Source organism: Oreochromis niloticus, linkage group LG3 (assembly GCF_001858045.2).
Source record: "Oreochromis niloticus isolate F11D_XX linkage group LG3, O_niloticus_UMD_NMBU, whole genome shotgun sequence".
Classification (NCBI taxonomy): domain Eukaryota; kingdom Metazoa; phylum Chordata; class Actinopteri; order Cichliformes; family Cichlidae; genus Oreochromis; species Oreochromis niloticus.
Genome location: NC_031967.2, coordinates 26,910,770 through 26,922,360, shown reverse-complemented (window position 1 = coordinate 26,922,360; position 11,591 = coordinate 26,910,770). Strand labels below are relative to the sequence as shown.

Genomic DNA, 11,591 nt, shown 5'->3' with positions numbered 1-11,591 from the left:
CCAAAAGGTGATGAATAAAAATTCAAATTAACGAGATAAGAAATGACAGGTTGTTGATCAACATTTAATATATATGTATTTTTAAACAACTATTTAGCTTAATTTTCAGTTAAATTCACAACAAAGCACAAAGAGACAAGAAAGTTTTATAGGAACAGTGAAGGGTACAAAGTTTGATGTTAAATAATGAAATGACTTCTAGGTAAAAAGGTCTGGCTGCTGAGTCCTCCCACCATGACTGGTACATTCCAGCTTTGTGCCACACCTGTTATATGCCGAAGTTAAAACAACCCCCAAAACACTTCAATAAAACACACACCCGTGCATACACAACTATAGCTCCTCTAGCATGCTTCCTCTGTCCTCCAAATCAGTTTCACAACTTGTGATAAACTTTAGCAAGACACGCTGAAGATGATTTTTCCCTCATAGGCAGCAGGAAGAGGAGACAAGAAGGCACAAATTAGTAAAACAACAGTAGCCAAGTCATCTTTTTACAACTTGTAGTTAATGAGTCCTCCCAGGTTCAACTTTTTATTGCTTAAGCTTTTTTCCCCCCTTCTATTTGTAGTCAATTTCAAATGTGCTTCTTTTCTTGTTAATAACTTCCCTCCTCTGAGTAATCTTTGTTACACCAACAGACCTACAAATGTCTGACCTCGTCTGTTGACAATAGTCTGTTGTTCTGCTTTTATGTCCACAGTCACTGCAGCTAGAATGCATTAAAGCTCTGGGCCCTCGTCAAGGAAGAGTTTAAAAATAAAATCAATAATAAACCATGATTCACTATGGCAACATAGAAATAAAGAACAGTTTTAATTTTATTCCACTAAAGCGAAGAAAATGAACATGTATCAGTGCTGACCAACATGTTTACCTTAAAAAAACAGGAAGGAAAGAAATAAAAAAAAACTATATCATCATTAACAAAATAAAAGTTCAAAATATATCATTTATTTTTATACTTTTTGTGGTCATCATTTACCCAGCTTAAATGCATTTTTGAAGTTTTTAAATCTAATTATTCAGCTGTAATCTGACAAATTGTAGGAGATGAAAACTGAAGGTAAAGTCTGGAGAAACAGGACAGACAGTTTACTGCACCTGTGATATTAGTTCCCTCGACAAGAAAAGACTCCGGGGTGGATCTGCCCTCAAGTCAGATCTTTTGTGACCGTTTGCATGTTTTAACTATATTTTTTCAACAAAAATGGAATCTTAATATTTCATTTTAAGAATATAATTATTTCTGTCATTACTAGATAAAAATCCTTGAGATGGTTGAAAGGAAAACTCTGCTATAATGTTTCCCAGTCTAACCAGATCATGTTTTCTTAATAGATAGAATTAATACAATCAATAGTTTTATATTTAACAAAAAAAAAGAAGAAATTAAATCTCTGAATTTGAAATACTGTCCATTTTAAAAACACAAAAGTAAAGCCAAAAATGTTAGCAACAATGTCTTAAATGTTTGGGTTTTTTTGGATTAAGAGCGAACCTCAACTAGATCTAAATTATAACCCATACCAAACACTACAAGGATGTAAGTGATTACATCATCGTTGCCAGTGTTACAATAATTTGAATAGAAATAGTCGAGTTACTTTTATGAATCGCTGAAAGCAGAAATTCTGTTGGTGCAGGTTGATTCACTGTATGCAACAGCTTTCAGCTACCTTAACAGCTACATCCATCACTTGTACGACTCCATCTATTGCCTCTGCAGCTACTCCAGCAGCTCCTTCTACTACTTCCATTTCCACTCCTTCAATTGATGCTTCAGCCATGCCATCTACCAGCGCTGTTACTGAAAGAGCTTCCCCCACTGCAGACAACGCTACTTCCTCGGCTGCCTCCTCTGCTGCTGACAGCACTGCCCCAACTGTTTCTTCTTCGACTGCTGTTGTCAACGCAGCTGCTCCTTCTCCTGCCAGTACTGCTCCATCCATTACATCGTTGACTGTTGTTAATGCCCCCTCTGCTGCTTCTGCTGCTGCTGCCACTTCTGGTGTTTCTCCTGTCATTGATGTTGTCACCTCTTGTGTCATTTCTACTTTTCCTTCATCAGTTTCTTCTTCTTCTACTGGCACGTCTGTTTCTATAGTTGGTAAAACTTCTGCAGTCCCAGTTTCTTCTTCGACTAGTTCCTCTGTTCCATCTTCTACTTCTGCATCTTCGGCTTCTTCTTCCAGTGTCGCTGCTTCATCTGTTATTGATGCGCTCACTTCCTCTTCATTTGTCTTCCTAAAAATTTTAAGTAGTTTTGAGAAAATATCAGCTCCCGTTTTTGCTCCAGCAATGCTCTTTTCCACTGCTGTTTCTTTTGTTGGAGTTCCTTTATTCGGTGTAGATACTGACTGTGTTTGTGCTTTTCCTCCTGCCTTTACCGCAGTTACTCCTTTACTTGTTTCTTCCTTTGACACTGTTTCTATTCTCTTCTTCCTTGCTGCTTGTTTGATTGTACTGACTCCTTTTATAGCTAGAGGTACAAGTGGAGCAAACTCTGAACCGCCAAGCAAAGCTGCAATTAGCAGGCCTTTACCTGCGATGCGTGCAAATTTAGCCACATGCTGTTTATAGACTCCACTTTTAGCTCTTTCCCTGGCTTCTTCTGAAGACATAGTCACTGATGTTTGTTTAATGCTCTCAGCTGCTTTCTGTATTTCTGTCTCTATTGCTTGTAGTACATCATTAGTGTAATAATCACCTTTGTTTTGCATCACTATATCATCAATGGTTTTGAGAAGTTGTTCCACTTGGAACTTGTTGCTCCTGTATTTATTCTTTGCCTCATTATTCCAGTATTTATTATCTATAACGTGGCATCGGCCTCCACACTTCTGAACGAGATCAGCCAGGCATTTGCTCTGACTGACGAACTCTTCAATTTTCATTTCCTCCAGCAGTTGGTCACCGTGAGTGAAAAGAATTACAGCATATCGTAAAACTTCCTCGGAGAAATACTGGAACATGTTTTCGATGACAGACTTTTCATGATCTGTGAATTTCTCCACTTTAAGCACAACGATAAAGGCATGAGGCCCAGGAGCGCACTCAACAATACATTGCAGTATGTTGGGCTTCGTGTCCTCTTCTGATCTGCTTGTGTCGAAGAAGCCGGGCGTGTCAACCAAAGTTATGGATCTTCTGTTAATGAGTTTGGACTTGGCTTTGCAAATGCTTGTCTCTGAGTCAGGGGAATGGCCCATTTTGAACGTGGTTTCTCCAAATAAAGTGTTTGCAACACTGCTTTTTCCAGCTCCCGTTTTCCCGAGGAGGACAATCCTCCGTGTTGGTGGCACTACAAAAAAAAAAAAAAAAAAAAAATGGTTTCAGAGTAATTTTTTTAGTTTTTAACATTTTGTTTATTGCATCATTTCTAATGTTGCAACTGTTATCAGCAAGTTATTTTTCAACTCTATTCCTCAGAACCAAAAATGCTTCATGTAACCATGACAGTCTCAGTCAGTAATCATATTACACTCTGCTCACTTGCTGTAAAAGTATATTATCTCTGTCAAGTTTATAGAGAAAATTTAAAGTTCTTAGAAATTAGAACTAGAAATTTAGGACATTATGTCTTACACATTACCTATATATATAATATCTTGGGATTACATTGCCACAGCCTCTTCACAATACATAATATAGTTCCAGCTTTCCTTGTACTGCACTTTACCATCCAGAGATAGTGAATCATCTTTATGGATATTTATTAAATAACCTGAGACTAGGACACAGCATAATGTTGCATAATGTGAGCCAACTGGAAGCAACAAAAAAAGAATACATTTTTAACATAGAATGAATTAGCACAGTTGATAGAATTGCTTTTATTTTCTTGAATTATTAACACAAATTCTAGTCACAATGATGCAAATAAAATTTGTATTGCAGTATCTGGGGAAAAAAGATATTGTGTGATGAATAAAGTAGCTGCAATTGTACATGGATGATAATAGAAACAAACTTAACTTACCATTCATGTTGGCAAGAAAGAGAAGTGCAACAGGTGGATAGACCCTCAAGTCTAAGTGTTTGATGCCCCTTACTTATCTGTGCTTGCATTTGGTTGCCTCTACCTTTACCTACAAACTTATACTGATTGACTTCCTTATTGGCTGACAGATGCTGAACTGCATCAACCTGTGAATGTGAGACGAGAGGCAATGATTAACCATATTAGCCTGCAGATATCTTATGGTCCTACTACTGAAACTCAGTTTCACTGAAATACCAGGGGACATCCCAGCCACTGCTATCCAGCTCCAATGGCTACTGGATATTTACACTATCAGTCAGTTTGGACACACCTTCTCATTTAATGTTTTTTTCTTTATTTTCATGACTATTTATATTGTAGATTCTCACTGAAGGCATCTAAAGTATGAATGAAGTATGGAAGTATGTAGTAAACAAAAAAGTGTTGTCAGAAGAATGTGAGAGTCTCCGGCATGTTTGTCACAAATGGAAATAAGGGAAGTTGTTGTGTCTGTTAAAGTGTAGAATCAAATAAAAAGAGTTATGTATGCATTGCATTGCTAAAAGATTAATAAAAAATCATAATGTGTGTGTATGAATTAAACGGTCCTTAAGACATGAGAAAAAGGAGAAGTAATTTCTGTCTGTATGAAACTTAAGAGTTATTAGGGAAGTTGAGCTGCAGCGTTGTTGGGTGGAGTGGAAGATAAGAAATGCACCAAAACTGCAAGTCATGCCAGTGCGTCAAAGGGGCCTAAGGAGGAACATGACATGTCCAACAAACCAAAACTCAAAACATGTTTTATATTTTAGATTCTTCAGAATAGCCACCCTCTGCTTTGATTACTGTGATTACAGATTTCCACTGGTCTAATGTCCATTCCTTGTGTTTCTTAGCCCAAACAAATCTCTTCTGCTTGCCACCTTTCTTTAGTTGTGGTTTCTTAGCAGCTATTTGACCATAAAGACCTGATTTGTGCTGTCTCCTCTGAACAGTTGATGTAGAGATGTGTCTGCTACTGGAACTCTGTGTGGCATTAATATGGGCTCTACTCTGAGGTGCGGTTAAAAAGTGGAGCAGAAAAAAAAAACAACCATTAAATGAGAAGGTGTGTCCAACCTTTGGCTGGTAGTGTATATATCTATTTAGATTAATTTCATCTTTAACTTTTTTTCTAGGGTATTAGTTGCATCTTCTTATACTGCACCATCAGGATCTCCTGGTGTTGGTAATGACATTATTATTTTTGTATTCCATATTATATATCTTGTTTCACTGCAACCTGGCGAAAGCACACAACACAGATACTAGTACACATGCAAACACACTTGTGGACAGTTAAGTGGTGAAGAGCAACTATTTGGTTCACAAAAGACAAATTCACTGTGAAGCAAAAGTGAAATACCCAGAAACTGCCCTATAGGTGCAACTGTTATCATATTTAGAGTTCAAAGTTACTTGCACTGCTCATACCTCTAAAGTTAACTGAAGCATTCAAAACCATAAACCATGATAATAAAGATACACTGATTAAAAGAATTCCCATAATCCATATCTTAAACGACACAGCATGCCTGACTAAGACTGAAAACAAAACTAAAAGTTTGTCTTACAGCCCTCCATACAGAAAGAAAAAAAAACTGTAATAATGAGATGGGTGGAGATTGTTGGTTGTTCTAACAATAAAGTTCTGGAGTATAGAACAGATAAGGTAAAACAACTTTGCAAACAGAGGCTGAAAGACTACTCCTGATGCACGAGGCTCATGTGGAAAGGTACGGACAGAGTACTACAATTGCCCCTGGACCCACTAGTAGACTTCTGTGTGTAAGACTTGAACCATATGATAATTAAAAATGACATTTCTTTTTATTCTGACATGATTTTACCAATCACCAGGGTTGAAGAAGAAGGCTGTTTTAAGACAGTGTGACAATCACATTCTAAAACAGATGAGACCAGTGGACAAGGACAAGATGTCCAAGGTTTTAAAGAATTTTAAATTCCTCCATGTCACCAGTAAAAACCTGACAAGCACATAAAACATCACCCAGCTGTTATTACCACGAGTGTAAATTACTACGAATATGTATAGTTGTCAATTTATTTATTCCTTTTATTCCTTTAGGATTTTTTTGAACCTTGGACACACAAGCCAAAAGTGAATGTGATGATAATATGAAAAAGGTCTGCTTAAGTAAACTAGGATATCGTGTTTGATATATTACAAATGACATCTTGTGTAACAGGATCATACAGAGGCCAAAGGAATGACATGCCTCTAATGATGGACACCATATCTGGTTCAGATATTTAAAAAAAAAAAAATCTATACTTCTGTGATATTTAGGGATGGGTATCATTTAGGTTTTATCCGATACTGGTGCCAAACCGGTACTTTTGAAATGGTGCCGGTGCTTAAACGGTGCTCAAACCGGTGCTTAAAGAATGGAGAACACAAAATTTGTCCAAAAACCTCTCATGTTCAGCTGTTTGTTTTTTTTTGTAAAAAGATAACAATGTTAGCCTTTTCTGTAGCTATGGGACATATATGCTATCACTCTTGACTGGAAGCAGTGCTTAAACAATGGAAAAAACACAAACTTTGTCCAAAAACCTCTCATGTTTAACTGTTTTCCACTTTTTCTTTGGTCATTTTAGCCTTTTTGTACGGTGGCCCTGAGAGGCCAAACGGACTGCAACTTCAGAAAACACTTGCAAAAAGAAAAATGCTGCAAAAAGGAAAATGCTGCAAACACAAAAACGCTGCACTGCAACTTCAAGAAAAACGCTGCACTGCAAGAGAGGCCAAACGGACTGCAACTTCAGAAAACACTTGCAAAAAGAAAAATGCTGCAAAAAGGAAAACGCTGCAAAAACAAAAACGCTGCACTGCAACTTCAAGAAAAACGCTGCACTGCAACTTCAGAAAACACCTGCAAAAAGAAAAACGCTGCAAAAAGAAAAAATGCTGCAAAAAGAAAAACGCTGCAAAAGCACACAAAGCACAACGGAAATAGGAAAAGACACAACGGAAATAGGAAAAGACACAACGGAAATAGGAAAAGACACAACGGAAATGTTCCTGGGGAGACAATAACCCGACGGACCAGTTGCACGAACCAAAACATGCTAGCCAGTGCGCTGGGACTGCGAGACACTTCAAAGAAGTGGAGGAGAGGTAAATGTGTTTTAATCTCATGATTCTAATAATACTACAGATATCTGGAATATACATTCAAAGATAATTCTAACAAAGATAATGTTTAATGTAGCCTTAGAAATTAAGCTTTTTTAAACTCGAGAACAAATACTAATAAGTCAAAGTCATTAAGGAGTGTTGCAGTCAATGTGTTCAGGTTTTAATTTGGCATTGTGTCTTCATCAGGCAATGTATTGTCCATATTGTGGAATCCAGCTAGTGGGGCAAATTGGAGTTTTTTGTGGGTCCTGTGGAACTAACATTCAAGTTTTAGCACCTTTTATAGAGAATGGTAAGCACTTCACTTTCCTAAGTTCTAGTATTTATTGCTCACCTTTTAATTGCTTCATAACGACTGATATACACCACAGTAGCTTCAGTAGTGCGTGTTAAACTGTTTTTTTTGGGGGGGGGGGATTATTATTCATGTGCCATTCCAAAAGTACTATATTCATTTCCTTATTCTAAGGTTTTTGTATTGTTAAAGACTCTGTATGCAAAGATAAATCAGAATTCTAAAAACGCAAAGGCATGAACTGGTAGGTACTAAGAACTGTATTCTGGTTTAAGCCTACCACCGGTTCTATGGCATATTTTTAAAAAATTGTTTATGACTTGTCTATAGCAATAGGGCATATGTACACAGTGATGAAATTCTTCTAACTTCTCTAATTTTGCTCATTTTGAGTTGTCAGCATAGAGGTCTAAGTCCTGAATCCTGGTCCATGTTCTTTGAGCTTTCGCTGGCCTTTATTTAAGCACACATCAAGAAGATTAAATACTTGAGTCATGTTTATTGAGAGTTGTTTCAGATGTGGTATTTTTTTAAAAACACTTATTAAGTGCATTTGTGGATTCCTGCGGTCGTAATTATCTTTTCACGTTTTCTCTTCAACCTTAGGCCCAGTCTCAGTCACAGACATCATCAATAAGTATTTCTCTGAGGGCCATACATATGAAGTGATCCTGGACTTTCTTGAAAACAAGCATAATATTTGTATGAGTCTGAGAACATTAAAGAGGAGGCTAAAAGATGCTGGAATGACTAGAAGGACTGACTTTACTCCCACTGACATTGTCATTTCCACTGTTACACAAGAACTGAGAGGCTCAGGTCAGCTTCTGGGTTACAGATCCATGTGTCAGACACTGCGACAAAAGTATAATCTGACAGTTAAAAGAAATGATGTAATGCACATACTCTCAAGACTAGATCCATATGGTGTTAAGCGTCGCTGTAAACGCCGGTTTGTTCGAAGAGGATATTTTTCAGAAGGACCAAATCAAGTGTGGCATGTGGATGGATATGATAAGCTGAAACCCTTTGGTGTTGCTATTAGTGCATGTGTCGATGGATTTTCAAGGAAAGTTATGTGGCTCAACTGTGGCAGCTCAAATAATGACCCAGGTGTTATTGCAAAATATTATATGGAGTGCGTGACACGGTTTGGTCAACTTCCAGCATGCCTTCGTACAGACTGTGGCACAGAAAATGGCACAATGGCAGCCATTCACTGTGCTTTAAGATCAGACCATGGAGATGAACTTGCAGGAGCCCACAGTCATATGTATGGCACCTCAACTACAAATCAACGGATTGAAAGTTGGTGGTCTTCGTTCAGAAAGCAAAGGTACATGGCTTTTAAAATATATTCTGAAACTAAAATTGAATGGTTCTGAAGGTGTTTCGTGGTCAGCGATATACTTTTTTTTGTGGGTGGGGTTTTATACTCAAATATTAAATTACAGTCACAAACACACAAACAAAAACATAGTCACCTACACATTTTAATCATGTGATGCAAGACTGCTTCAAAAACTATAATAAATGGTTTGGTATACCAGTGACATTTGTTTGTATTAAAACGACACACTCAGAAAGAAAATCCGACTTACACATTCCACAAAAGTCCTAAAAAGGCACTATGAAAAACAACAAACAAACTGACATTCAACATTTTGATAAATTATTATAAATCCTATAGGCAATGGCATCAGTAAAGATTGATCTATTTAAAAATGAGTAAAATTTATTCAATTTTGTGTGCCTACGTAGTACCAAACTAACATCTAGATCAAATAGTTTACCTGTAGGGAGTCATATAAATAAAAGAACAAGGGATTCTTCAAATTTGAGAACTGTAATAGGAGTAATATAAGAACACTGATCCAACATGACAGAAATCCATTTGTTATAGGAGGTCATTTGTTTCAGACATTTCTTCGACGTTGTGTGCCAAAAAAAAAAAATACTGATGTTTTCACTAGCTTTTGGATTTCTGTGTGGTATCTAACAAGTGATAACAGCTTCAGTGTTCATGTAGAAACAAAATAGTACATTTATATGGACAGACCTGTATATTACAACTTTTCTTAAGTTCAGCCGCCAAATGCAGGAATAACTGAAGGATTAATCATTTTGTTAAATTTTGTTATTTGTGGGAAGTTGCTTTTTTTTTCCTGCAGTGCATTGATGAAACACTTCAGAACATGTGAATAAGCTTTTCTTTGAACGAAATTGCGCACAGTTCAATATTCTTAAGATTACAACTTTTTTTAAAGTGGACAATTACAGTTAATTACTTGTGTTATTAAATTTTATATGCCTTGTCATTCCACCATTAGAACTCAGTTCTGGATTGAACTCTTCAGTGACCTGAGGGAGAGGCATCTTTTCAACGGCAGTCATGAACATAAATGCCTTCTACGATATGTCTTCCTCAATGTCTTGCAAAAGAGCTTGACGAGTACAGAGATCTCTGGAACACTCACACCATCCGACCTGTGCGCCAATCTTGTTGTCCATCTGGTAAACCAGAAGCCATGTATCACCTACCTCATAGGTATGTATTTAGTCCATGTATTTTATTTCATAGTTTTACTAAAATTTTCTTCCTCAGTATAGTGTATTGTATGTGCAGGATACCTGTCCAGCTTGCTGTTATTCCACCTTTGTTCATTTATATAATTGTTCAGGAACAGTCCATCCCTTATGTGCACTCTTTTCTTTCTTGACCTAACCACTTGAGTTAAGTAAGCAGTATGTCATTTAGGTTTAACAATTTACACTAACTGTTACTCACTTTAGCAATTGAATAGTGTGTTTTTTTGTTTTCACCTTTTTGCTGAATAAAAATTAAAGCTGCCACTTGTGTTTTGCCATTAGTTCTGTTCTCTGACTTCATGCACATACATTTTATTTTTATATTTTTTTCCCCCCCAAAAAACAAAAAAAACATGTTACACAATCCTATTTTAACTTTGGATCACATCTTGGCTAAAAACGACAAATGTAGATATATGCATAATTAAGATTCTTTAAAATCACAATTTCCAGAACTGACTTTTAATTATAAGATTGACTTTGCGCTTTTGCTGTAACCTTGAAGGATAGTACCTGGAGAAGTGACTGAATTTGTTCATTTTTCTGACTGACCTAAGGTATGGTGGAAGACAGTGTGGATTCCAAGTGCCTCAAGAAATCCTGCACCAGTTTGATGACATTCTACCTGCTCAGTACAGTCTATGTGGGGACGACAATCTCCAGGTTCATTTCACAAACTTGGAAAGACAGAGTGAGCTCCCTCGACCAGTCAACTGGACTACTGCAGTTGAAAATTATATAACACTCAAAAATATGACTGGACTTTAGAAGTCAATGTAAAATCATCTGCTAGATGTGGGTACAATTACCACTGACACTAATTGTCACGTACCATAGTTTTTATATAAATAGTTTCACTACCGTCAACTTTACAGTGTGTACACTTTCTACCTGAAGAAATCAAAAGACCATACTGTACAAAATAACTTGTTCCTTTTAATTAGGTACTGTAACAAACACGTTGATTAATTTGGAGATCTGTTTTACAAACAAAGGTTTACAAAAGCATTCTGCAATACCTGTAATTATGTGGGGGTTTTTTTTAACTCAAAGAACAACTTGCATATCTTACAAAAAATGGAATCAAAGTGTTTGATTAAATAAAGCCTTTTAACTGAATTTATCAGATTTTTTTCCCTGTGTTATTATACTAGCGTGTCTCAGTACATTAGAATACTTCAGAAATGTTTATTTTGTTACTTTCGCAATTTCTTAACACAGTGAAATATGTCTAACTTTTTCAATTGTCCCACTATGATATTATGCTTTTGAAATTCCAAAACCTGATTGAACTTTCTGCGATGCATTAAACTTTATGTGATTTACAGAAATTATTAGAAACAAAATTTTCAGATTTTCAAATCACAAACTTCAAATGTTTGCTAAAACCATAAACGTGGCTTAAAAGCAAAAGGACTTGGACCTTAGGGAAGCCCAAACCCAGGAGAGTTCTGGATGCCATAATCCATGGCTTCTTGGAAGTCCTCATAACTGTGTAACACTGGGATCTTGATAGTATT

The 11,591-nt window shown here is 36.6% G+C and overlaps 2 protein-coding genes across 6 annotated transcripts; one reads left to right on the top strand and one right to left on the bottom strand.

Annotated features, from left to right (window-relative positions):
* Positions 1 to 1,406: 1,406 nt before the first annotated feature.
* On the bottom strand, positions 1,407 to 4,038 carry LOC112846231 (uncharacterized). Its single transcript, XM_025905648.1, has 2 exons — positions 3,983 to 4,038; positions 1,407 to 3,304 (listed from the first exon to the last, which is right to left on the bottom strand). The coding sequence occupies exons 1-2, from the start codon at positions 3,987 to 3,989 to the stop codon at positions 1,653 to 1,655; spliced, it is 1,659 nt and encodes a 552-aa protein (XP_025761433.1). The 5' UTR covers positions 3,990 to 4,038; the 3' UTR covers positions 1,407 to 1,652.
* A 2,942-nt stretch (positions 4,039 to 6,980) lies between these two features.
* On the top strand, positions 6,981 to 11,194 carry LOC109198786 (uncharacterized). 5 transcript variants are annotated; one of them, XM_025905655.1, is made up of 5 exons: positions 7,021 to 7,166; positions 7,374 to 7,479; positions 8,089 to 8,818; positions 9,813 to 10,030; positions 10,629 to 11,194. In XM_025905655.1, exons 2-5 carry the CDS (start codon positions 7,377 to 7,379, stop codon positions 10,811 to 10,813), a joined length of 1,236 nt encoding a protein of 411 aa, XP_025761440.1. In that variant the 5' UTR covers positions 7,021 to 7,166; positions 7,374 to 7,376; the 3' UTR covers positions 10,814 to 11,194. The 5 variants fall into 5 exon arrangements, 4 of the variants coding, with proteins under 4 accessions (XP_025761441.1, XP_025761440.1, XP_025761439.1 ...); XM_025905656.1 differs by lacking the exon at positions 7,374 to 7,479 and having other exon boundaries at positions 6,981 to 7,166; XR_003219101.1 differs by lacking the exon at positions 8,089 to 8,818 and having other exon boundaries at positions 7,006 to 7,166.
* The last annotated feature ends 397 nt before the right edge of the window (positions 11,195 to 11,591 follow it).